Source organism: Lagenorhynchus albirostris, chromosome 7 (genome assembly GCF_949774975.1).
Source record: "Lagenorhynchus albirostris chromosome 7, mLagAlb1.1, whole genome shotgun sequence".
In the NCBI taxonomy this organism is placed as follows: Eukaryota; Metazoa; Chordata; class Mammalia; order Artiodactyla; family Delphinidae; genus Lagenorhynchus; species Lagenorhynchus albirostris.
Window position 1 is genome coordinate 34,242,524 of NC_083101.1, and position 27,270 is coordinate 34,269,793.

At 42.0% G+C, this 27,270-nt stretch overlaps 2 protein-coding genes across 8 annotated transcripts in view; one reads left to right on the plus strand and one right to left on the minus strand.

The window, feature by feature from the left end:
• On the plus strand, positions 1–25,747 carry TSTD2 (thiosulfate sulfurtransferase like domain containing 2). 6 transcript variants are annotated; one of them, XM_060154787.1, is made up of 10 exons: positions 1–57; positions 3,434–3,646; positions 7,861–8,174; positions 10,523–10,643; positions 15,685–15,906; positions 16,652–16,757; positions 19,782–19,900; positions 20,392–20,550; positions 21,129–21,267; positions 22,987–25,747. In XM_060154787.1, the coding sequence occupies exons 2-10, from the start codon at positions 3,482–3,484 to the stop codon at positions 23,322–23,324; spliced, it is 1,683 nt and encodes a 560-aa protein (XP_060010770.1). In that variant the 5' UTR covers positions 1–57; positions 3,434–3,481; the 3' UTR covers positions 23,325–25,747. The 6 variants fall into 6 exon arrangements, with proteins under 6 accessions (XP_060010770.1, XP_060010773.1, XP_060010774.1 ...); XM_060154790.1 differs by having other exon boundaries at positions 19,800–19,900; XM_060154791.1 differs by having other exon boundaries at positions 15,685–15,810.
• The window catches only part of TMOD1 (tropomodulin 1), an 87,386-nt gene continuing 78,027 nt past the window's right edge, over positions 17,912–27,270 (minus strand). Inside the window, exon 10 of one of the 2 annotated variants that reach the window (XM_060154795.1) lies at positions 17,912–18,649. In XM_060154795.1, the coding sequence (XP_060010778.1) occupies positions 18,564–18,649 (86 nt within the window). In that variant the 3' untranslated portion in view covers positions 17,912–18,563. Of the gene's footprint in view, positions 18,650–24,566; positions 26,192–27,270 lie in introns of those variants that run through there. The other variant, XM_060154796.1, reaches the window with a different exon arrangement.

Sequence of the window (27,270 nt, forward strand, 5' to 3'; positions counted from 1 at the left end):
CCTCTCGGAGGTTTTCCCGGCGGCCCTTTCGCTAACGGCCTAGACTTCCGGAGTTCGGTGAGGTCCCCGGCGTTCCTTCCTACTTAAACACAGGCTGGGGCTGGAGATGCGAGGGCAGTGAGCGGTGACAGTTGCTAGGCGGAGACCTTTCCGTGAAGAAAGATTTAAGAAAGGATCAGGACAGGCGGGTATGTGCTCATCCTTCTCCCACTTCCGGGCCTTTGCAGGCTTGGGAAAGCTGGGCGGAGAGATTGGGCCTGGCCCGGCGCGCGGGGTGGGGCCCGGGTGGGAGGCAGCGCCGCTCTAGCCGCCCCGGGGACAGAAAGACCCTCCCTAGTGTGAGCTTGCTACTCCGGGGCTACCCTCTGGCCGTCATCTGACCTCTCGCGCCTCCGAGTTGTTTAGGAAGGAACGGGTGATTGCTTTAGTAATATTTTCAGTAGTTATTGGATATCTCCATACGTGTACGTGAATATCTCCCGCCCTGACATCTCTGATGAGCACCACAGCTGCTTATCCAACTGCCTTGTCCATGGCCATCTGAAATTTCACACGTCTGAAATGGAACTTATGTCTCACTCTCCTGGCCTAACTTATTCCTCCTTCCGTCTTACCCATTTCAGTAAATGGCACCATCCATTCTATTGCTTAATCCAAAAATGTAGGTAGGATTGTTCCTACGGAACAATCTATCGGTAGACCCTGCCGACTCTACTTTCCGAACTGATCCAGAAGCAGATCACGTTATTCCTTTGTTTACAGCTTTCCGTGGCAGAAAAACTCCATAACCTCTCCTACAGGGTTCTACTCCCTCATCACTGTATTCCAACCCCTCTGACTTTCTTTCTGTACCTCCAGTAAGTCACTTGAGGAATTTATACTTATTATTTCCTTTGTCTTAATATCTCTGCTCCTAAGTCTGCATGGATGGCTCCTTGTCATTTCGGTCTCAGCTCAAACATCAGGCCCTTGGTGAAGGCTTCCCTGGCCACCCAATCACTCTTTATTTAATTTGACAAATATGTTATATTTATTGTGTGCCAGGCAGTGTTCTAGACGCTGAGGATGCAGAGGTGAACAAAGGAAAACCCCTGCTTTCTCAGGGCTGATGACCCATTCAGGAACCAGCAAACAGTGCAATCAGAGGTAGTGAGCAAAAGTGGGAGAAGATAATGTTAGGGAGGTGGTGGAGTGGCTTTGTAAGGACTTTGGACTTTTATCTGAGTACAATTTAGAAGCCTTTGGAGGGCGATCTGACTTATTTTTTAATAGTTACCTCTGTGGCTTCTACAGGAGCAGGGCAGTTAGGCAACTGCAGTAATTCAGTCAAGAAATGATGGCTTGAATGAGGTTGGTAGTGAAGGTGGTGCAGTGTGGTCTGATGTCATTGTATTTCAAAAGCAGAATTGATAGGCTTTTCAATAGTCTGAAAGAGTAAGGAGATGAGAATCCCAAAGTTTTTTTGCCTCAGTAACAGGAAGAATGGAATTGTTTACTGAGGTAAGGAAGACTGAGGAAGAGAAAGTTAAGAGTTTGGTTTTAACAGTTGCATTTGAACAGCCTCCTAGCCTTCCAGCTGAAGCCATCCAGTAGACATTGGTTATACGAATTTGGAGTTCAGGGGAGAGGCCTGGCCTGGAGATATAAATTTGGAGTCATCTAGCGTATAGTGTTTTAAACATAAAATTTCCTTTACGATTGTTTCCATTTTTAATTTTTTCATGGAAGCTTCAAACATTTACAGAAGTAGAGGAATTTATATAATGAACCCCCATGGACTTTATCAACCAGCTTCAGCAATTACCAACTAATGTCCCATCTACTTTTACCTATATTATCTCCCCTTGCCCAATTATTCTGAAGTAAATATAGTTTATAAGTCCCTGGGACTAGATGAAGATCACCTCAAAGGTGAGTGTAATTAGAGTGAGTGAACATTTAGAGGTTGAGATGATAAGGAGGATCCGCAACAAAGAAAACTGAGAAGCAGTAGCTCTTATCACTGATATTTTCATGTTTTTTTGTTTACGTAGTGTCTCTTCTCTTACTATAACATAAGCTCCAAGTTAACAAGGACCTTAACAGTTTCATTAAGACCTGCATCTGCATCACTATTTTATCTGTCAGGCACATAGCAAAGTCCCCACAAATAATAATTAAGAATATATAAATAAGTTAAAGTGAGAACTGAAAGAGGGTTTAGAGTGAGGGGAGGTCATTTTGGGGTGGTGTGAAAGGCATGTGTGGAGACCCTGAGGCAAGAGAGAGCAGGGCTCGTTTGCAGAACTAGGCGAAGTTCAGCATGGCCAGAATAGGATACATGAGGGAGAGTGTTGTCTTAGATGAGCCTAGAGTGCTAGGGGAACTACATATGTGTCAAAGGCTACATAGTCCTTTCCAGTCCTCACTATAGTCCTGCAAGGTAGATACTGTCATCTCTATTTTACACATTTGGGAATTAGAACTCAGAAAAGTTAAATATCCTGCCCAGGTTCACACACTTGCACCCAGCTGCACCACAATCCAAAGCCCATGCTTTCCCCAGTCTTTCATGTTCTTCACATTTGTCACTTGTAACATTTGCTTTACCAAAAACCACCATGTTGGTTGTACTGTGTCCATTTTGACAAGATTTGGCCACAGTAGCAGTTTGTATATTTCTTCTGGCTCATTAAAATGAGGCTCTTTTGGTAGTTATTTCTTCTAAGTAAGGGAATTTGCCCAGCTCAAAAATTAGGGGACAAAAAAGAACAAAACATTTATAATTGAAGGTACTAACAGGAAGCTTGGTTGATTTTGGTTGCACCTGGTGCTTTTTTGGTATCTTTTCCCCTAAATGTTTGCATGGCTTGCCCTCTAATTCAGGTTTCTGCTGAAATGCTACTGCCTCAGAAAGACTTTACCTACCCTCTGAGTTTTAAAGAACCCGTTGGTGACTCTGTCTCCTTACTTTGCTTAGTTGTCATCATAGCCCTTTTTACCATCTGACTATTTTTTTTTAACATCTTTATTGGAGTATAATTGCTTTACAATGGTATGTTAGCTTCAGCTTCACAACAAAATGAATCAGTTATATACATACATATATTCCCATATCTCTTCCCGCTTGCGTCTCCCTCCCTCCCAATCTGACTATTTTTTAAAAACAATTTATTCATTTGTTTACCTTCTCTCTCTCCCCACTGGAAAGTGAGGTCTAAGAAGGCAGAGACTTTTTCTGCTTCATTCACTGCTATATCTCCAGGGCCTCGAACAGTGCTGGGCATAGAATTGGTGCTAAATAAATATTTCTTGGATGAACGAGTAAATGAATGGATGGATAGCTTGAGCTACTTGGACCCATGCTCATTTGCATGATTGATTAGCTTCAAGTTTACTTCAAGTAGTAATCAAAGACTTGGACGTTGTTGTTTTTCCCTTGCTTACTTCCTAGGAGATAGTTAACTGAAAGGAGTCTGCCTCACTGCTGGAACCAAACCAGATGCCTTCTTCCACTTTACCAGACCAAGGAGATGACCTGGAGGCCTGTGTTTTAAGGTTTTCAGACCTGGATTTGAAAGACACAAGTCTTATCAATCCCAGTAGCAGTATCAAAGCAGAGTTAGATGTCAGTACAAAGAAGAAATACTCATTTGCAAAGAAAAAGGTAAAATTGCTGTTGATGTTTCAGGATCATGTAGGTATAGTTAATGTAGATATACCTAGAAGTAGCTCATCAAGGTTTTCCTCCAGGGAGTGGAGGGCTAGTGAGACACTAGACTGATGCCATGTTCAAGGTAAGGTCTAGTCAGAGCCATTAGCCAGTAATCTTAGTTCAGTGTCAAGCAAAGGAGAATCATAGGCAAGGTGTGGCTCTGGAACACTTATTTATGGTGGAGTACTTGAGGACAGATCCTAGACAGACGGGCTGGATTCCTTTTCCTACCTAGGGTATGGGAAGAATCCCAGGAACCCAGGAAACCTAGTCATAAGGAGAACAGACAGGCATTAGGGCAACTGCTGTCTAAGACTCCTGATCCAGTCCAGCTGGCAGGGCTCCGTTGGTTGGGAGAAGGAACAGAGCAGCCCAGAATGCTGCAGGCTTACTGAGGATTGGGTTACAGGGGTGGTATGGATGCTATTCTTCTATGCCATTTATTCTTTTTTTAGGGATCATTGACTAAACCTGCTGAAGCTCAAAGGAAAATGACTTGACTGAGGAAGTGCAATTGAGGCTTAGTTTTCTTACCTCCAATCTGTTGTCCCTCTTTTGCAAAATCATCTTATATTGGCTCCATGTCAATGAAGAATAGATGTCTCTGCTTATAACTTCCTATCTAGCATCCTTCTACCCTCATCTCACACAGATTTCCTTGAAAATGAAACCCAAAGGGTACAGAAAGGTTTTTTTTTTAAGTTACTTTGCAATAATTTCAAACTTATAGAAAGGTTGCCAGAATTGTACAGAGGACCCCCAACTCCCCTCTGCCCAGCAGCTCCATTCATGTTTAATCAGTTGCCTCAAATGGCTTTTACATATCCACTCTAAGGTCACATGTTACCTTTAGTTGTTATGTCTCATAAGTGTTCAATCTGGACCACTTTCTCATTTTTTTCCCTGAAATCATGACTGTGACATTTTTGAAGATTACAGATGAGTTATGGTGTAGAACGTCTCATGATTTTCACTTATGTTTCCTTGTGATTAGATTCAAGTTATGGCTTTGTTAATAAGACTGCCCCACAAAAGACGCTGTGTTCATCTGGCTGCGTTCTGTCATGCAGTCACAGTGCCAATTTGTCCCATTACTGGCAATGTTAATTTTGGGTACTTGATTAAGGAAGTGCCTGTCGGATTTCTTTGCTATTAAATTATTTTTTCCCTTTTAATTATTCACTATTTGGGGGGAAATACTTTGAGACTATGTAAATAGCCTGTTCCTCAACCAACTTTCATCTACTAGTTTTAGATCCATTGATGTTTCTTTGCTGAATTATTACTGTGATGGTTTCTAAATGGTGATTTTCTAATTGCTTCATTCCTTCTAGAGTTCTTACTTGGCATTCTTCTGTAAGGAAGAGCTTTCTTTCCTCCCAATTTATTTGTATCAGTGTGTATTCAAGAATTCTGTTTTATTCAGTGGGCTATAATCCATTACTATAATTATTTATTTTGATGCTCAGATTATCTCAGATTTGGCTGGGAGCCCCTTCAAGCTAGTATCTATGTCTTTTTGACTTGCCCTCAGCATTCTTTGAGCATTTCCTTACTTTCTAATTCAACAAGATGTTTCAGGGTCATTTGTATTTTCCCTGTCTTATCCCTGGAGTCAGACATTTCTTCAAGGAGCCCTGGTTCTTTCTAGTGGAGAATTGTCAAAAACCAAAACCTGGGGGCTAGGTGAGCTCACTGCTTCTCCCAGGACCTCTGGTGGACGGAGCTAGGAATATAGAGAGATGAATATACATACATCCATATGTATCATACACATACTTTTATATTTACTTTTATATCACTGTAAATCAAATGAGTTCATACCATACTTTCAGTTCCGTTCCAACATCACAAGGTTTATTCTCTCTCCAGTTTTTTTTTTGGCTGCACTGTGCAGCTTGCGGGATCTTAGTTCCCTAACCAGGAACTGAACCCATGCCTGCGGCAGTGAAAGCGTGGAGTCCTAACCACTGGACCGCCAGGGAACTCGCTCTCTCTCCTTTTCATATGGGTGGAGAACCTAGCTCCATTTAGTCCCAATATATTGACTTACTTGCTTATTCCCTGTATGCAGTCTTCCCACTCTGCCAAGCTGCCTCCTCCACCAGGGCCTGCCTTCCCCACACAGGCCTCACCCACCTCTGAGCTGCCTTCCTAGCTCTGGCCTGCATCTCTCTCTTTCTTTTTTTTTTAGAGAAGTAATTTGTCTCTCTCTCTGTTTTAAAAAATTTATTTATTTTATTTTTGGCTGCGTTGGGTCTTCGCTGCCGTGCACACGCTTTCTCTAGTTTCAGCGAACAAGGGCTACTCTTCGTTGCGGTGCGTGGGCTTCTCATTGCGGTGGCTTCTCTTGTTGCGGAGCACGGGCTCTAGGCATGTGGGCTTCAGTAGTTGTGGCTTGTGGGCTCTAGAGCGCAGGCTCAGTATTTGTGGCACACGGGCTTAGTTGCTCTGTGGCATGTGGGGTCTTCCCGGACCAGGGCTTGAACCCGTGTTCCCTGCATTGGCAGGTGGATTCTTAACCGCTGCGCCACCAGGGAAGCCCTGGCCTGCATCTCTCTTGAACAGACCTCACACGGGCCCTAGCTGCTGCTGGATCCTCGGTGCTTTGTTCCCGAGGCCCTAAAAGACCAGCAGCAGGCCACGTTTACACTGGGCCTCCCATCTTGCTCAGGCCTGCCTGATGGCTTTTTGACAAAGGAAGGAGGAAAGAAGGAAAAAATTCAGATTTTATATAGTATTTCTTTAAGGACCATGACTTTTTGAGGCCTCGATAATAATGAGGCCTTGGATGCATACACCTTAGTTCTAAGTATAGTACAAAGAAACACTTAAGTTGACATACACACCATCTCTCTCTCTCTCCCTTTTTTGCCTATACAGAAGGATTAACTGCAGGAGAGGCTAAAAAATGCCCTCCAGTGTAATTTCAGACGACCCCATCCTGATTCAGTCTGGGACAGTCCAGATAAGGTTGTGTACAGACTGAGGAAGGTCCAAAAGTGATGCTCCATATTTATAATTGTTATTCTTCAGAGTGCCCAATTTTGGGTGCTGTACTACAGTCTTCAGATGCATTAAGAAAATTGTTTAAAATATATATAGATACATATATATATGTAAAAATACCTTTCCATTTTTTTCAGCCTTGAAAAAAGGCTGATAATCATAGATACCATTTAACTTCCATTTATACATCAAAAAACACCATAAACAAAGTTGAAAATGAATGACAAGCTGGGAAACAAATTTGGATAACTATGATGAACAAAAGGTCACTAAAACCACTTACAAATCAGTAAGAAGATAAGATAAATACCACAGTAGAAAAATAGGCAACAGGTATTAACAGGTAAGCTAGAAAAGAACATCAAATCAATATGAAAAAATATTCAACCTTAAATCAAAGATACACAAATAAAAACAGGATATTTCTTTTGCCTTTTATTTGGGTCAATATTAAAAATACTGACAAAAATTAAATACTGATAAAAATGCTGTGGATAAAATGGAACCCTCATGCATTGCTGGTGAGTGTATAAATTGGTATGATTTTCCAGGTAGTCACTATTTCTCACAGTTTAAAATTTTATGCTTCTTCACCTCCAAAACTTTCTTCTAAATAGTTATTCTAAGTAGATGGTTAAAGACGTATGGAAAGATATGTGCATGGCATGTTCGTTCACCATTGTTTATAACTGCAAATATTGGAAACAAAAAAAGCTCGCTCATTTAGAATTGGTTAAAGGAGTTATGGTGCATCCATAATTTTCTCTTCTGTTTAAATTTTTTTTAACAATTAGCCTAAATCCTCTTTATACAAATCAAAACATTTTGGTAGTCTTTCCAGTCTTTTAAAATGTACTTTTTAATGTAGTTGAGATTACATTGTATAAGCAAATTTTATCCAGTTTTTTTCATTTAATATTATATTTTCCCATGTAATTTAAAACTGGCTGCTTAATATTCCATAGTAAGTATACTCCATAATTTCCTTGACCATTTCCTTTTTGGAGGAAGTTCAGTCTCTCGGGAAGTTCTTCTATAGAACAGTAGGACGTAAAACTAGAAATCCCTGAGGAAAGATAAGGGATTTCACTGAGACTTTCATTCTAGCCTGAAACCTAAGGTTATTTAACAGTGACATATTTGAAATTTAATTGTAGGCATTTGCCCTTTTTGTCAAAACTAAAGAACTTCCAGCACCTCCTTCTGAGTATAAAGAAAAATGGTGGAAATGCTGTCAGCAACTATTCACAGACCAGACCAGCATCCACAGACATGTGGCAACACAACATGCTGATAAGATTTACCGTGAGACTGCTTCTGTTTTAAAGCAGCTGACTGTGACATCAAGCACCTCAAAGACTCCTAAGTCTGCAGACAAAAGAAACCCTTTCAAAGAAGACCTTACGCATAACCATGAAGTGTCTGCTTGGCTCCCTGATATAAGCTGCTTTAGCCCTGATGAGCTGTTAAGGTAAGAATTTCATTCTATACCTTTCGTTTAATTTAAAAAATGTTTTTCCAGTCACAGTTAGATACCACCCATCCACTAAAATGGCAAATCCTTAAGGCACAGAATTTCTCTACCGCCTAAACTAGGCCGATAAACATGTTCTATGTATAATAGAAGACCATAGCCTATGCGGTAGCATATACCCGCACAGCTTACAGTGTTCTCCGGGTTTCTCAGAAGCCATCCTACATCTTATCTTCTCTAGGCAGAGGTAAGGAACAGAAAATTGTATTTTTTTCAAAGAGAAATCAGAAGGCCCAGAAATGTTGATGATTCCTGTACCCTGAATAATGTCAGAACTTAAAAAGGGGGTTTTGTTGCCAAATGTGGTTTTCTGAGCTGAATATGTTTTATAAAGTATGTTAAGTTTTATTTTATTTTATTATTTTTTTAAAAAAATTTATCTTTGGCTGTGTTGGGTCTTTGTTGCTGTGCACGGGCTTTCTCTCTAGTTGCGGCGAGCGGGGGCTACTCTTCATTGCGGTGCATGGGCTTCTCACTGCGCTGGCTTCTCTTGTTGCGGAGCATGGGCTCTAGGTATATGGGCTTCAGTAGTTGCAGCATGCGGGCTCAGTAGTTGCGGTGCGCAGGCTCTAGGGCACAGGCTCAGTAGTTGTGGTGCATGGGATTAGTTGTTCCGCGGCATGTGGGATCTTCCCGGACCAGGGCTTGAGCCCGTGCCCCCTGCATTGGCAGGTGGATTCTGAACCACTGTGCCACCAGGGAAGTCCCTATGTTAAGTTTTAGAACGGAGGCATAGGATTAGAAGTTTAAATCTGCCTTTGAAAACCTCACCAAATCATAATATTACATAATTCTAGAGGACAGATTTCTGATTTTAAGCAATTCCTAAACTATTTGGTGAATAGAAAATGCCCAAATTTGATACATTTTTGTCACCCGTGTTATGCCAGTTCCCTTTGTTTATCAGAAAGAGGAAGAGAAAGTTAGAAAGAGAATTGAACTTGGAGTCAGACTTGAGCTAGTCACTAAAATTCTTTGTACCTTTACGTTCTCGCCTCTAAACTGGAATAATAATGCCTGCTCTGCCTACCTCACAGAATTGCTATATGAATTGTATAAAATGATGATGGTAAGAGCACTTGTGAACTATAAAGTGCTATACAAATGTGGTCTCTTCATTTCTGCATGGCCCTGCTTTTTAGTTAGAAAGACAAAGAAAAGGATACATGAAACATTTAGCAGATGGTACGAGACAGGCTATATAATTATCACTTACAGTTGTATGGCTCAGACAGTAATTCATTACAGGAATTTAGAGAACAGGAAATAGATAGGCTCTGAAATAGATAAGCAGGTTTCGGAGACTCGGCCCTGAAATATGAAGAGGGCACTGAGGAGACAGTCACAGATTCCAGAGCTGGATGGGACCTTAATTATCATCTGTTATATCATTCTCTAAAATATGTCTGTACAACACTAGCTCTGGAGGATGCTATCAGGTGTTGAAAAGAGATGCTAAAGACAATTAAGTTTGGGAAGCATTAGGTTAAAATGTTCTTTTTTGCAGGACTGCCCAGAGCCTTCAATAAATGAGGGGCTTTCACTGTGACTCTCAAAGGGGAGATATTATCTGCAGGATTTCTCAGACATGTGATTTCATAGAACAGCTTCAGAGCACACTTTGAGAAATGCAGTTTATTTCAGTCCTCCAGTTTTACAGTTGAGGAAATCAAGGCTCAGGGATGATAAGACACCTGCCCACGTCCCATAAGTAGTTAGTTTAAGTCAGCACAGTGCAGTAGAAAGAGTGTGGGTTCTAGTGTCAGAAGACTGGTGTTCCAGTCCTGACTGTCACTTTGTAGCTGCCTCACCTGGGATGAGTTGGGCTCAGTTTATTCAGCTATAAAATGGGGATGATAATAACCTGTCTCATGGGTAACAGGATTACATGAAAAAATGGAAATGAAACCTTTTTGTACAGAGAGAGATTCAAAACAGATACTGCCTTGTGTTAGAATATAAGCCAGAATGGATTAAAATTTCCAGCTGTCTTATGAAAAGGGGTTATTAATACCTATCTCATGGATATGATGATTAAACAGGAAATCAAAGTAAGCTCACTTGTTTATAAAGGAAGGAGTTCAGTGCAGGTATTGTCTTCCTTAGAGCAAATACAGACAGGAATTGCTTCTCATTTCAGGGGGAGAATGATAGTTAGGAGCAAAGGCAGGCATGAGTTGCTCCATTAGGCCTTTCTTCTGAGTCTGCCTGGGTATACTTATGAATTGTGTTTTCCTTATGCCAGTGACTCAAATGCTTTTTCCCCTGTGGTTTTCTTTTTATAGTGGCCACAGCAATGGTGAAGGGGAGGTGCTACTTTATTACTGCTACTGTGACCTGGAGGATCCTGATTGGATCTGTGCCTGGCAGACAGCTCTGTGTCAGCACCTGCACCTCACGGGCAAGGTAACACCTTCTCCCACACCCTATCCTTCACTGGACTCATCTTGCCTCCAACTTAGTTTGCAGAGGCTGTGCTTGAAGGCCTCACCAGTTGGGTTCTTAGAAATTAGCAAATTCCTGCTAGGCGTTTAAGTGGAATACTAAATAGCTATTAACATGATGTTTTCTGTTGGTGGGAGTGTAAGTTGGTACAGCCACTATGGAAAACAGTATGGAGGTTCCTCAGAAAATTAAAAATAGACCTACCATAGGATCCTGCAGTCCTACTCCTGGGCATATATCCAGACAAAACCCGAATCCAAAAAGATACACCCCGATGTTCATAGCAGCACTGTTCACAATAGCCAAGACATGGAAACAACCTAAATGTCCGTCAACAGATGAATGGATAAAGAAAATGTGGTACATATATACAAAGGAATACTACTCAGTCATAAAAAAGAACAAAATAATGCCACTTGCAGCAATGTGGATGCAACTAGAGATTATCATACTAAGTGAAGTAAGTCAGAAAGACAAATACCGTATTTCATTTATATGTGGAATCTAAATATGACACAGCTGAACCTATCTACAAAACAGAAACAGACTCACAGACATAGAGAACAGACGTGGTTGCCAACGGGGAGGGGATTGGGGGAGGCAAGGAGTGGGAGTTTGGGGTTAGCAGATGTAAGCTATTATATATGGAATGGATAAACAATAACGTTCTGTATAACACAGAGAACTATAATCAGTATCCTATGATAAACCATAATGGAAAAAAATATTTAAAAAATGAATGTATATGTATGTATAACTAAATCACTTTGCTGTATAGCAGAAATTAACACAACATTGTAAATCAACTATACTTCAATTAAAAAAAAATGGTGTTTTATAAGACTACATAAAGGCATAGACCAGGGATCAGCAAACTTTTTCTTAAACAGCCATATGGTAAATATTTTAGGATTTGCACAAAAGCTGCTCAAACTTGGTGTCGTAATATGAAAACAACCATAGACAATATGTAAAGGAACAGATATGGCCATATTCCAGTAAAACCTATGTAAAAGCAGGCATAATTTGCTGACCCCTTGCATGGGGAAATGTTCTTGATATATTAACTGGAAAAACATTTTATAGAACTGTACATATAGGTGTGATATCAAATTGCTTCCTAATTTTCTTAGAACATGTCAGTCTTTTGCCATTTTGTGGTTTTGACATTTGCTGTTTCCTTTCCCTCTTGAATGTTTTTTCCCCCAGATCTTCACATGGCTTGTTCCTCACTTCAGATCTCCCCTCAAATGTTCTCTCCTGAGAATTCTCATCTGTCTCTCTCCAAACTTTTCTATTCCCTTCTGCTGAAAGAATTTCAAAAAGTTTACTACTATTGGAGAGTATAATCTCCAAACCTCATCATTCCTCTCTCCGAACCTCATCACTTTCTATTCCCTTCTGCTCAAAGAATTTCAAAAAATGTACTACTATTGGAGAGTATAATCTTTGTTTAATTTGTTATAATCTATCTCCCTTGTAGAATATAAGCTTCATGAGTACAGAACTTTGTTAATCAATGGATATATTGTCAGTGCTAGAACGGGGCTTAGCACATAGCAGACAGTAAATATTTGGAGAATGTTGAGTAAAAGGATGAATGTATGTTTGTAACAAAACCACAAGTGTGTGTGTAAAAAGATGGAGAGTGGTAAATATCAAAATGTTAGTTGTGATTATCTCTACGTGATAGGACTATGGATTTTTTTTTCAAATCCTCGATGATTACATATATATATGTGTGTATATATATATATATATACACACACACACACACACACACACACATATGTGTATATATGTATTTTAAATCAAAAGGAGGTGAACTGGATTCCCTCTGAGATCACCTCTGGTTATGATGCTGTACTGTCTTAGGCCTAATGTTTCCCACACATGTCCTAGGTTTTAATTCCCTAAGGCAATTATTTGATCAGTCAGTGATAATTTTCATACCCATGTTGTTTTATAGATAGTGGCTGAAAGCTTCTTTCACCTCATTCAGTTCATCACCAAGTCCTGCCATTTCTGCCTCTAAAATATCCTTTGATTCCGTTCACTCTGTCTTCTGCTTCCACCACCTTAAACCAAGCCCCACCCTCTCTTACCTAGTTCATTTCAGCAGCTTCCAGACTACTCTCCATTCTTCCATCCTTGCCTGCACTTAATCATTTTCCACACAGCAGCCAGAATGATCTTAAAAGGTAAATGAAATCATCTTCCTCCCTCCCTCCTCACAATCTTTCAGTAGCTATCCAGTGCATTTAGAGTAAAACCCAAATCCTTAACGTGCCCTTAGTTTCCTGGATTATTTGGCCCCTTACGCCTTTTACACTTAATCTGATACAATTCTTTACTCATTACACTCCAGCAAAATAGCCTTTTAGTTTCTTGGAGCCCTCAGTTTTTTTGGTGCCTTTGGGCCTTTTTGTAAGAAAATTCTCTTCAAGGAACTCTCCCACACCCACTCGGGTTCTCCTATCATAATTTTTAATCAATCTTCAGTTCTCAATTTTAATGACACTTCCTGAAAGACATCCTTCCTGACCTTTAATCTAAATTCAGTTTTCCAAATACACTTTTTCATTGCCTCTTGCAGTGATTTTTCATAGCACTTGTCAGTGTGTGACTTTTGTCTGAATATCTGTGATCTTCCTTAAGTCTGTAAGCTCCCAAAGGGCAAAAACTATTTTTTAACCACTATGACCCAATTCCTAGCACAATTGCTGGCGCATTGTAAAAAAAAAAAAAATTCAGTAAACACTTGTGGCGTATATACATTTATCACCATCTCTATTTAGAGAACACCTTGAAGGATGGATATTCTCTCATAGTAAACCTGAGCCTACAAAATAGGAAATCAATTTGTTTCCTTGGTCTGGGGCCGCTTTTTATTCTTGGCCCAGCCCAAGGTGACCTAGCAGTGAGGGCCTCTGCCCACAAGGTGGCAGCACCTGCCTGGATCTTAGTTCTAAATTTTAAGGCTTCAGCCAAGTTTTCAAGTTTTGTGTTGGTAGGAGATTTGGCAGAATGTTGGCATTTGTAGGGAAAGAGGAGAACTTGAAAATTCTAGAATTATGGAAGAAGCTTTTGATCCCTTTGCTATACATTTCTTACTGCCTCAAGAAATTTGAGGGGATGCATTAGAGGCTTTAGAAAGGAAAAATTGCAAGATTTGGACCCAATAAGATATGGTTTTGAATCCCAGATCTACCACCTACCAACTCTGTGCCCTTGGGCAAGTTACTTGATTTCTTTAAGCTTCTGTTTCCTTTTCTGTCAAATGGGAATTTTGATATCTACTTTCCAGGAGTATAATGTAAAGTTCCTGTCTCATACTAGGTTCTCAATAAATGCTAACTATTGCTCTTCATCTCTGAGGTATAAGGCCTTCCTCACCTAGCAGCTACTTTGAAGGTTTCAGTTGAAGAATCCTTCAACAGAAGTTGAAAGTCTAGTGCATGAGTTTAGAGGTTGCTCTGCCTCAGGTATTTAGGGAGTGCCTGTGCTTGTCTTTTATTTGGGTTCTGAGATTAAAATAGCACAGGAAAGGGTCTTCTGACCTACTTAGAAGACAGGTACACAGACGTATGTACCTCTTCATCATATTTGCCCCCGTCAGAGACAGTTTTAGGGTAGATTTCCTGACCCTTATGCTGGTTCAGCTCTATTTTTCTATGTTGTCCCTTAAAAAAATACGAGTCGGTAATAGGTGCAGTAGTCTGTACAGCAGAGATGGCATATGCTTCCTACTTTCCTCTCCCAGCCCAGAACAGGCTTCAATAGACTGCACTCCTCTTTCTCAAGGAGCCTGGATGTGACTCAGAATGCTCATCATGGAACTCTGGAGAGCCACTACTAGTGAGTTGGCCCTGGCTTGTGAAATGAATCCCATTTATATCCATGCCCTAAAGAATTGAATCAAGTGAGGCAACAAACGAAGTATCTTCCCTAGGCCCTAATAAAAGGGGAGCTTTAAAAATTTTTCAAATTCTAATGCATTGGTAGGTATCATTGCTATATAAATAACAATATATAACGAAGTGGTAACAATATAAGACCCTGACTTAAATTACATCTCTTTCCAGAGAATACCATGATATACAGTGTTGCACTTTCTTACTTTTCCCTAGAAAGCTAGCTCTGTCTAGAGATGATCCATCTTTAAACTTATCCAGAGGATTCTGTGGTACCAGAACAAGTAACTTTGCAGGCCCTCCAGAGGACTGCCTCTTAAGGCAGGGGCCTTAACCCAGGCTTTAATGTCCCCTAACCAGTGAAGCATTTCAAAGAGAATAGAGGGTTTGAGAAGCCAAAAAGCCTCAGATTTGGATATACATTCATTTGCTCAGCAAAAACATATTAAATGCCTACTGTGTGGCAAGTACTACTCTAGGCACCGATTATGCAACAAAGAACAAAAGAGACACAAGCTCCTCCTTGTGGAATTTGTATTCCAACGGGTGGGTTTGCAGTGGTGGGCTTTACCTCCAACACTGTGCAGAGATGTGCTCACGTGCATTCTCAGCCCTCAGATGTGTTCTGTGCTTTAGGACTTGAGGACAGCAGTTTTTCATTGTTGATTCTTTTTCATGTTTTATCAAGATGAAGAAATTGAGGTTCAGAGAGGAGAATTAATTTTCTCAGGGTCACTTAGCAAGTAAATGGCAAAGCTGAATCCTGATCCTACATCTGTTGACCTGAATTTATGTTTTGGCCACTGGACAGCTGGAGCTCCATAGCAAATGGGACTTTCCAGTTGTTCTATCCATTTCATTCTCTTGTTTGGCACACGTTAACTGAGTACGTCGTCTGAACTATGGGCAGTGTGCCATTTTAGAAAACTACAAGCATCCTGTGTGTGGTAACACTTTTGTGTCCACAGCAATGTTTCTGCTTTTCTTGTTAAACTCATTGACACACATGAACCTGTTCTGCCCTGCAGAGATTTGAACCGAGCTAAGAACAGCCTGCATTCCCTTTCTCTCACTGTCTTGTGTCTCAGGTTCGAATTGCTACAGAAGGAATCAATGGGACAGTGGGTGGAAGCAAATTGGCCACCAGACTCTATGTAGAAGTCATGCTTTCCTGCCCATTGTTTAAGGATTATCTGTGTAAGGACGATTTTAAGGTAAGAGAAATTGAACATAAAATGGATCGAGAGCCATTTGCTTCTGCTTCAGTGCCTCTTCCCACTCCAGGCTATGAAGAGGATCACTATAGAGAAGTAAGCAGTGCTGGACAGAACACCCTTTTCTTGCTAGGTCCCGAGGCAGTGCAGGAGAAGGAGCATGCTTGTTCCAGTTCGTCCACCATGTCACCACGTGATCATGGGCCTTGGTCTCCTTTTTTATAGAATAAGGACGTTACAGCTTATATATCCTATAAACTCTCAAACTTAGCCGTGTTTGTTCATTTGAGAGACCACCTGGCTGTATCAGAGGATCACTACGTGTTTAGTGAACCTGGTGGGATCAGATCTGCACTTCACACCACACAGGGAATAAAGCTATTGCTCTCCCAAGAGAGCTGCTTTGTTGGAGTGACTTTATGCTTTAGCATCATGGGTGATAGAGGTGGTGGGGAATACCTTGCTAGTGTTAGTGCTGGTGATGATGATAAGAAAAGAAAAGGTTGTAGCTTTAAAAGCTGGGATGTAATCTTACATGTTGAAATTGCTCAGTGGTATTTCAGTTTTATAGTTAAATGCTTATTGCTATAGAAACACCTTTTCAATTTGACATTTTTGCACATGGTAGATACACAATAAATAAGTGCCAAATATAAGAATTATATCTGTTGTGTAATAATAGGGTAGCTGAAGTATTAAGAAACCTCAAATTAGGAACAACTGTTTCAGTGGGAAAAGGGAGTTAGAGCATAGAATGTTCCAGATAATTTAACTGAATAAATATCTTATACCTGGAGATGGGAGAGAAAGACTGTATTCTGTTTTGTTTCTCATTGGCTAGACCAGCAAAGGAGGAGCTTGCTGTTTTCCAGAATTGCGTGTTGGTGTGTTTGCAGAGATTGTGCCCATGGGGATCAGTCCCAGTAGGATCTCCTATAAGAAGCCTGGTATGTTTGCTTTAAGAAGAAGCATTTTCCTTTTCTTCATAGGGACAAATCTTAATATAGAGACAAATGTGAAAGCTAGACATTCTGATCAGCAAGAGTTGTGATGAGTTCTCTCTTCAGAGTATCTGTGGGGTGGCTAACACTTGGGTCATTCAGTGCTTAAACTGGTTCTTCTCTTTGGTGCTCCGGTGATTGGAGACTCACTACTTAGAATGACTTGGCTTAGTTATTCTTTTTGGTGATGGTTTGGCAAGAAGTTGTTTTCTTTCCAAAGATAACAATTTGGAAAGAGTGTAATTATTACCTGTAAATAGTTCATCAACTGAATAAAACACAGGCTTTTTGCTACAGGAAGCAAGCGGCTTTCAACACCAAAGCAGTTTGTTTGCAAGTGCTCTAGAATGTTCTCTTTGCCCCTCCCTCACGGATACCATAGATGGTTGAAAGACATTTGTTTGGCTGGGTTTTTTGGTTTTGTTTTACTTTTTACTATGAAAAATTTCAAACATTAAAAAAATAGAGAAAACAGTACAGTGAACTCCCTTGTACCTCTCCCGCAGCTTCAACAGTTATAAACTCATGGCCAGCTTTGATCTATCCCCACCCCCTTCTCCCATCCTGGATCATTTAGAAGAGAATCCTGATGTCATGTCATTTCATTCATAACTATTTTAGTAGATATCTCTAAAAGATAAAGGTTTTTTAAAAAATAAATAATTATAAAACCATCATCACATCTAAAACATTTTAACAGCAATTTCTTAATGTTATCAAATATCCAGCCAGTGGTTAAAATTCCCAGATATCTCATACTTTTTTAAGTTTGTTTCTATCAGGATTCAAGTAAGGTCCACTCATTGTGATTGATCACTATGTCTCCTAAAGTCCCTTTTAAGCTAGAGATTCACTTCCATCTTTTATTTTCCCCTGCAGTTTATTTTTTGAAGGAATTAGATCATTTTGCTTATAGCATTTCCCACAATCAGTATAATGCTGATTGCATCTCCATGGGATGTTCCTCTGTCCTCTGTATTTCCTATGAACTGTAGTTAGATTTATAATAGTGCTGTCTAATAGGAATATAATGTGAGCTACAATGGAATTTTACATTTTCTAGTAGCCACATTTTAAAAAGTAAAAGGAAACAAGTGAAATTAATTTCAATAATATGCTTTATTTAATGGAATGTAGCCAAAATATTATTTCAACTTGTATCCAGTGTAAAAAATTATTAATGAGATATTTTACTCTTTTTTTTGTATACTACGTCCTTGAAATCCTGCATCTCTGTCACCCTTATTACAGCACATCTCAAGCCACATTTCAAGTGCCTATTAGCCACATGTGGCTAGTGGCTGCCATATTAGATAGCTCATGTCTAGAGACTTGATCAGGTTCAGGTTTGATTTCCTTTTTTCTTTCTTTCCTTTTTTTTCCCCAAGTCTACTTCATAGGTAGTATTGTCCCCTTTCATCAGGAAACAGAAAGGTCTGGCTGGCTCTATGTTCATTTTTTTAACTTGTAAATATTTAAAAAGAAGGCTAAGAGTTAAACCAGAGGGAAATGAGAGTAAGATACAAGCATCTGGGAAAAGAGACTCATGTATGAGGAGAAAAGGGCCAAAAAGGGCCGTGTCTGCTTAGTGTCCCTACCTTGGCAGGAGGCAGGATGACCACAAACAGCTCTTCGTTGGCGCTACAGGACCTTGCTCCGGAGCTTAGGGGAGAGTGGGCTCCAGGCAGTGCTTTGCTGCTTTCATTTGAGCCAGGTTGTTTGGAGGCACTTCTTTTAAGCACTTCATGTGAGTCACTCTCTGGTCAGGCCTCCACAGGGCCAGGAGAATAGCCACAGCAATAGCAGCAGCAGGAACAGGCTGGGTTCCCTGCAGCTCCCTGTAAGGAGAAGTCTTAGCAGATTTCCATGCTTCTCATCACAGTTTTGAACCTCCCTTTCCACCCCACTGTTTTGGTGACTGTGTAAATTATGTGACAGTAACTTATATAAAATCTGGCCTTGTTACATTCTCCCTGCAGTCCTAGGTTAAGCAGGTAGGAGTCCAGATTCCTTGGCCGTGCTCTGGGTCTCCAGCCCGATCTGGGTACCCAGCAGTTTCAGGGGGTTGTTGGGATTCACCCCTGAGCGGAGCTGTCAGGCTGTATCATGAGTGGTACCATGACTCAAGGACCAGAGCACCCCCACCACCACATGAGGTATGGTGGCCAAATTCACCAGAAGTTCCTCACAAACTACTGAGATGTCTGGACCCTAAAGATACAGGAGTATTTCTATCCTAGAAAGCAGAGGAGGCAGAGGGCCTCACCGGACAGGTTCTTTCCTTTTAGTCTCCTTGTATGTTACTCATCTTCTTCATCTCCTTTCTCTCCTCCTTCTTCTAGCGTTTCATCCTTTTCTCTCTCTTGCCTTCTTTCTCATATTTCATTCCTGCTGTCAGCCCCTCCCACCGTTTTCTCTTTTACTCATACACACAAACTTAGACACATTCTTCTTACTCTTTTGTATTTTTAAAAAACTTATTCCAACTTTGTTCCATAACCATATGCTCACACCTGCCTGTGCCAGGGTTCTTAGCCTCAGACTTGACGTTGGTATAGAACAGTTTATAAAGCCTGTAGTCAAGCATGTACATGCCCAGGCGCCTCCATATACAGTGACAGTAGAACACTGGCCATAACATGGACCGGAAAACCCACATGGCAGTTTATATCCCTTCTGTCTGGCTTTTATTATTGGGTTAGGCCAAGTATGAGGATGCAAAATTCTCTGTTTCTAAACTGCCAGGTCTCCACAGTGCTCATCTTAGGAGGAGGGAGAGTGAGGATACATGGAATTACTAAATTCTTCCATTATGATCGTCAGATAGTGTCATTTTCAAACGTAATTGTAATTATGAGAGGAAAGGTTTAGGTGGGGAGAAACAAAGCAAATGGAAGTCATCGGGCTGGGCCAGTTGTAACTGGGTTTTGTTTTTGTTTTGTTTTAACTGATTTTTTTGTTTGGTTTAAGGAATCCATTTATCCCCAGGTGAATTTCATAAAGAAGTAGAAAAGTTTCTGTCTCAGGCAAATCAAGAAGAAAGTGATACTATCCTACTGGACTGCAGAAACTTCTATGAAAGCAAAATAGTAAGTAAGAACCAGAACTGAGTTCCCACAGCATAGCATGTTTCTGAAGGGGATGCTGTGTGCCCACCTGTGGCTGAGTCAGTGGCTCTCCTCCCACTACTAGCAGCATCAGAGAAAACCCAAGACTTCAAACTCAGAATCTGGTGAGAAAGTCTAAGAAAATATGGATTAAAGACATCTTGGCACATAATGGACTTTCTGGCTCCCATATGCCTACCCCTGACATGTGTCAAGGATCTTGTCAAGTTTGCTTTGGGCAGCCTCTCCAGTTCCCCTGAGGTCTCTGGTTGGGTGACCCACAGCCCACCAGCCTTGTTTCTAAGTTCCAGATTTTGAAGTTTGAAAGGCTAGCGTGTGGGATGAAAACAGCAGGGAGCAAGTGCTTCCTTGCCAAGGCAGGGGTAGGGAGTGGTGTTTGACACAGAAAGAAGCTTTGTTCTTACCAGGTATGTTTTTCTGATCATTTTCTTTCTGCTGCTCCTATATTGTAGGGACGGTTCCAGGGCTGCTTAGCCCCAGACATCAGGAAATTCAGTTACTTCCCTAGCTATGTTGATGAAAATCTAGAACTTTTCAAAGAGAAGAGGGTGCTGATGTATTGCACTGGGGGCATCCGTTGTGAGCGGGGTTCAGCCTACCTCAAAGCCAAGGTGAGTCACCACCCTTAGGGCACTGCAGGCATGGAAGTGAAGAAGGCTCCACCCACAGCGTGTGTGGAACTTTCCAATCCCCACCTTCACTCCCTCTCCCACACCCAGCCAGCCAGGGATTTATTCTCCCCAGCATAGAGTTTCTAAGTATAAAATCTGAAGTTCTTAAATCTCAAGATGTGAAAAGCACTCAACAGTCTTAGAGACTCATCAAGTACAAAAGGGAAAGATTAGTTGATATCTCCCTTTTCCTAATCCTTTTGCTTGATCCTGAGAAGAGCAAATTCAGTAACATTACATGTCCTAACAGGTGTCTTCCTATATTTAGGGAGCAGCAAAAATAGTTGGGCTTCCCAGGATCTAGAGAGTGAAGGCCCTGACTGCTGTCCTCTCCCATCACCCTAGTAGGCAAGATCTGCCAGTTGGTTCCTTGCCCCCTTGGTCAGCAGTTCTTCACTGTCGCGCAGCGGGAGCCAGGAGCCCCATTTTGGCATTCCTACTGCATGCTGCTTCTCTGTGGAGCTTCCTACTGGTCTCTGCTAGTCTCCTCAAATTTCCTCTTGTGTTTCCACACATAGGGAGTGTGCAAGGAAGTGTTCCAGCTCAAGGGTGGCATCCACAAGTACCTGGAGGAGTTTCCTGATGGTTTTTACAAAGGGAAGTTGTTCGTTTTTGATGAGCGTTATGCCTTATCCTTCAACAGTGACATAGTGTCAGGTAGGTCAGCACAGACTCAGAACCTACATTCATGATCAGGCACACCCTCTGTATTAACCTTCTGGAAGACAGACCAGTACTGATTACTTGAAGAATAAAGCAAGGGAAAAGGAGTACGTAGGACCACCATTTCCTAACAGAGTTGGAGATGCAGCAGTGGAGCAGACAGAATTTGGAATGGAAAATAATTTTATCTTTAGTTTCATAACCCCTCACTAGATATAGTACTTCCTTCAATTATGAATGTAAGCAGCAAATCAGTAGTATTAGATGTACCTGTGACTTTGTTATCACTAGAAATCACAGTATTTTCATATATTACAGCTGCTGTGAATATTTCAAAATAGCATTTATGTTCATCATTGCTTCAAAATGGAAATAGTTATTAGGCGCATCACTAAGTCTTGTTATAGAATGTGTTAACAAGTGTTTTACTGTATCCCAGACTTTAAAGAATATTTCGTTATTTTGTATTTCTAAATAATTGGTTTCCTTTGTGATCCTATGTATTTTATTTTATGCATGGTAAAAACATTTTTCTAAGACAGAATAGTCTTCACTAGACTGTCAAGTGAATTCACGGCACAAGTAAAAGAACCCCTAATTAGACGGTCTGTGGACACGTGTGGTGTGCACTTTCGAGTGGTGGGTGGGGCATTCCAAGGGGGAGCTGAGCCTAGGGCCAAGGCAGGAGGCAGGGCTGGCTACAGGAAGCCTGTGCTGTGACTGTAGTTTGGAGTCCACACTAACATATAGTACCAGATGAGGGCAGTCAGTAAAAGAAGGATGGAAATAATCCTTAAGAAAAATGGATCCTCCCCCTGGATGCCACCATTTTGAACGGGAAAGATCACAGGCAGACAACCCTAGTGGCTGTCAGAATTTTCTAGAACTCCTGTGATCAGGGGCTGAGATTGAATTAACACTCAGATAATGAATAAGGTGGGAGTCTGATTTCCTCTCCCCTTTCTTCTTGATCTTTTTATTCATTTTAATGGTCTTATATTTGTGTCTCATTGGAAGCAACTTCAGATCTCTTACGGAGCTAGATGGAGCAGAAAGGGGAGAGAGAGGGCCCAAAGGTAGCTTAGATAAGTTAGGTAAAGAGACTTGAAGAATGATGTTATCAATGGTGATAGGAGGTCAGCAGGGAAAAGGGGCCGAGAAAGTAGATAAGTTTTAGGAGTTGTGTGGCCAAGTGTCCTCTGGCAAAAGCAGGAGAACCTCAGGCCTGGGGAAGAGGAGTGTGGACTGCAGAAGCCAAATGTCAATGTGGGATTATCTGTATTCAGGCGTGTTGTCTCCCAGTGCAAAAGGGAATGATCTAAAGGAAAAAGACCATTCAACAAAGGGTGCTTGGCCAGCTTTGGACTAGTGAATGAAAGAGAGAAACGTTACTACCTGTTTTCTAAATGAGAAAAAGGAAAATGGGTCAGTGAATGCTGGAATCAGAAGACAATTCCCAGAAGCAACCTCCCCCCAAAAAGGTGGGGGTGGGGGAACCTTGTCTGTGAGAAGACAGGAGACTTACATTATTTAGAAACCTTCCTCAGACCCAAAAGGTACATTAGATGCTGATGAGCTAAGGGTTATATTTAGGAACTGGAGAATTGCATCTGCGTGTGCATGTGGTACGTATGTGTGTGTGTGTACACGTCTGTTGTGTGTACACATGTGTGCTCATGTGTCTTTATAACAAGGCTTTTCTTTCTTCCCCAGAATGTTCATACTGTGGGGCCCCATGGGACCAGTATAAACTGTGCTCCACTCCCCAGTGCCGCCAGCTCGTCTTGACCTGCCCTGCCTGCCAAGGACAAGGATTCACAGCCTGTTGTGTCACGTGTCAAGACAAAGGGAGCAGGCAGGCTGCAAGCCCAGCCCAGAGCAGCTTTAAAGAGGAATGCGAGTGTACAGCCCGACGGCTACGCGCACCCAGGGAGCTCTTACAGCCGGGGCGACTCCCTGCGAGCCCGGGGCCCAGGCCAGGTGATGATGAGGATGGGCCATGCTTACATGAGCGGCCCCATCTGCCTTTCCCCAATCCTTCACAGAGCTAGGTTTGGGGCGACCCTGTATTGGAGAATATTAGGGCTGTTCCAGCAGAGAAACAGGGAACTCTAGTGCTGCCAGAGCCACCATGGCCAACTGGTCACCATGTTGGCCACCTGTCCTTCACAAGAGGAGGGAAGAGGGAGTTGGGTGCTGACCTCTTACTGGAGACATTCTGACTCAGAAGATGCTAGAGCACAGAAAAAGGTGAGCTGTGTAGGATCCCAAAGCTGCTGAGGGAGAGAGCCTTGAGCCTGGTGACCAGGTCATGCCCTTTCTGTGCCATGCAGCAGGGCTGGGAGTAGTCATTTTTCTTATCAGCAAACCCGTCTGTCCTGATGGCAGAATGTGAAAGCTGTGGCCCTGGAAGTGGACTCCTCGGAACCAGGCCCCTTAGGTCAATCTGCCATCCACCCCTACCCTTCTGTCTTCTCTGCTGGCCTCAGAGCACTAGACCAGGATCTGAAAACTATGGCATTTGGCCCACCTCCTTCTGTAAATAAAATTTTATTGGAATAGCCACACCCATTCATTTACATATGACCTATGGCAGAATTAAGTATTTACAAGAGAGACATTATGGCCCGCAAAAGCTGCAGTATTTCCAGGCGTACCTTGGAGATGTTGTGGATTCAATTCCAAACCACCGCAATGAAGTGAGTCACGTGAATTTTTTGGTTTCTTAGTGCATATAAAACCTATGCTTACATTATACTGTAGTCTATTAAGTGTGCAATAGCATTATGTCTAAAAAAACAATGTGCATAACCTAATTTAAAAAATTTATTGCTAAAAAATGCTAACTATCATCTGACAATGCAGGGTTGCTACAAACCTTCATTTTGTAAAAACTGAAATATCTGCGAAGCACAACAAAAAAAGGTGTGCCTGTACTATCTGGCCCTTTACAGAAAAAAACTTGCCACCCCTAGTCTAGACCAACAGCTCCTCTGATGGAGGAGATGGTCTTAAAGATGTGGTCCACCTTCATGTTTCATTGGTTTGGTTTCTGTGAGAGATTTCATCTGCTTTCCCCAACACCCACACTCTTAGCTCTGAAGTATTCTCTTTGAGAGATTCACATTAGCTTGATGACATTAACACTTGGGCAGTTTTTAGGTGAACACCTCAGAATACAAGACATTCTGTGTGAGGTTATTCAGCGCTGCTGTGGTGGTTTCCCAGCCTCTAGCCACCATGTCAGGCGCATGTCCCTGGCCCACAAGTCCCAAGAAACACATGCACAGCCATTCTTAGACCAACAGATTTAATATTATATTGCAGTTTCCATTGATGCAGAATACAGCTGCAATTGTGTTTCAAGGAGAAGCCGAGTGGGGCTGGCCGTTCCTGCAGCACGGAGCCACTCCTGGGTCCATCTGCAGCCTCAGTAGACACTCCTCCATAGTGGTGAGGCCCTGACTCCACCTCTGGTTACCCTGTACTGTCCCATCATTACAGTTCCGTGTGCAAGACTTTTCCTTTTTCGCCAAAAGCCTCTCTGCTCAGTGCTCTGCAGCTTAGTCTGTGCTTGTCAGCTCTTTGGCTTGTCCTTTATCATAAGATTTGCTGAATCACTCACGAAAATAACTCCCCAAGCAACAGAAATACTAGTTTAACTGGCACCGTGGTATATTAAAAGGCACAAGGGCAGTGTGGCTTAACATTTTTGCTGGATCCTAAGAGATGCACGTGATGTTAAGGGATCCAGCAGAAATGCCAAAATTACATTTTCAGAATAATCATCTTGGGTGGTTTGGCCAGGTTTCCTAGTTCTTAAATATCTAGATTTTCTTCACCACTGACCTTTGGAGGCTTAATTTACAGGCATGAGATCAGCGGTGACTTGTCTAAGAAGTGATGCGATAGGTAGTTGAAGTCTGTAAGCATAAGCCATGATGGACTAGAAATTTGTCTCTCTAGTGATGTGCCTCACATAAGGCATTGGCCCACTGTGCAACAGAGAAAGGTGTTTTCAAGTATTTGGCCATAGGTTTTCACATCCATCGTAAGGTTGGCATTCGATAAGGAAAAATTTCTTTCTGACTCCAGTATTAAATTGTAAATAAATCCCAGGTGTTCATAAAGAACACCCAGGGAAATGTTTGTCGCCTGGAATTGGTTTAAAAAAAAAAAAAAAGGACGGTTTTTAAAATTTGAGACTTCACCATTGGCTTTTTCTATCATTTCCTCATAACCAGCTTAAGGAATCTCATGTTCTCTGATTCCTGGCAGAGCTCTGTGGCTTCAGTCTTTCTGTCTTTCTTGAGGGGAAAAAAATTGTGTTCTTGATCCAGAAATCAATTTAGCAACTTTAATCTTGAGGTTCTTAAAATTTAAAGGAGAATTAATAAAGAATGATGATATGTTCTGTTTGCTAAAGAGCTAAGATCAAGTTTGTAATAAAATATTTTATAATGCTTTTAAACCACATGGAAAAGGGTGCTGTTTGTTCATGTTACACATTTTAAATATACCTGAAACACCACACAGCAAGGTCACCGAAACTGGGCTCCTGCGGTTAAGTCACTGCTGCTCTAACATTGTCTTCAGTAAGGTCTGCCAGTTCGGGGGCTTTTTAGTTTTTAAATAATAACCGGACTGAACTTCTGTGACTAAAGAAAAACTTCACATTCACCATAGTTTATAAAATTTTCAACTACAACCACTAGCGAACCTAACACCTTAGTGCGTAAAGAACTGAACCACAACAGGGTTTGTGCTGGCATTTGCCTTCCGGTTTCCACTGCAGAGCACAGCCTATCAGTAGAACACGTCCAGTTCAAAGGCGTGGTCGGCACCCGCACACACTAGACGCCACTCCGGCACTTGGGAATGATGGGCCCGGTCAAGTCTGCCAGCCTCCTCTTCCTCACTGGAAAGGAATGGAGATGAGACGTGAGCCAGCTGTCCCTGTGCACCCGAACCACCACCGTGGCTCTGAGAGCGCCAGGAAGCTTCTTGACAACTTTGCTCAGCAAACTCTGATGTCTGGTGTTTATAAAGGACAGCTTGTGAGCCTTCACTGAGAGGAGGGTCTGTAGTGGCGTAGATTCGTTCATAAAGTACTTCTAAATCGCTGGCCATACAGGTATAAAACCCACTTTATCCAACTCCGCTGTTGTCCTTTGTGTACAGAGGCCCGGAGGCTGAAGATCCTCACTCCGGTCAGATAAGATTTACGTTCAGTCGATCTTAATGAGATCTTAACCTGCTGGAAACATTTCCCCCAACTCTTCCTCAAAGCTCTTGGCCTGCCTGTGTAAACAACAGTGTCTGCCCTGAAGATTACCCTGTATTATCTGTGTCCCCTTATGGTCAACCTTGACATTTTCCCGGGGGCAAGACAATATCAGCCCAAACACTGTTCACATAACAAAGTAGTTAAATGTAAAGCAGGAGCCAGGGGGTTACAGGCTGGGGTCATTAGCTGACAGGATGGCGGGGATGGTTGGAGGGGCAGGTAGGGCTCCCTTTGTTATAGCAAAGGGAGAGGGTTCGAAACAAATTATAGTGTCTGCAGATGAAAACCAAGCAGCAAGCTAGATCGGCCACAAGAGAAAGGTTGGTCAACGACTGTGGAGCCGGTAGGTGGCAGTCAAGGGGGCTGCCGGTGTGGCAGAGACAGGAAGCTATTGCGAGAGGAAAAAAGTCTGTCTATACTTAGGTGTCTTCCAGTTCCTGAGCTGAGCAGGCGGACCTCAGATAGACGCTTACGGGCTGCAACAAGAACCGAACTGAGGCTAGGCGCTGGTGTGGAGGGGCGCAGGGGCACACAGGCTGCCCAGTCTGGGGCCTAGAGTTTAGCCTTTGCCTGAGCTCCTCCCCTCCCCTCCACCCGCCTTGAAAGAACAATGAATGCAAATCAGTGGGCAGTCTCCTGGAGAGAAGACAGTGTGTCTGGCCAGATTTCTGGAGACCATCAGAGTGTCCAACAGCTTGGGGGAAGATGGG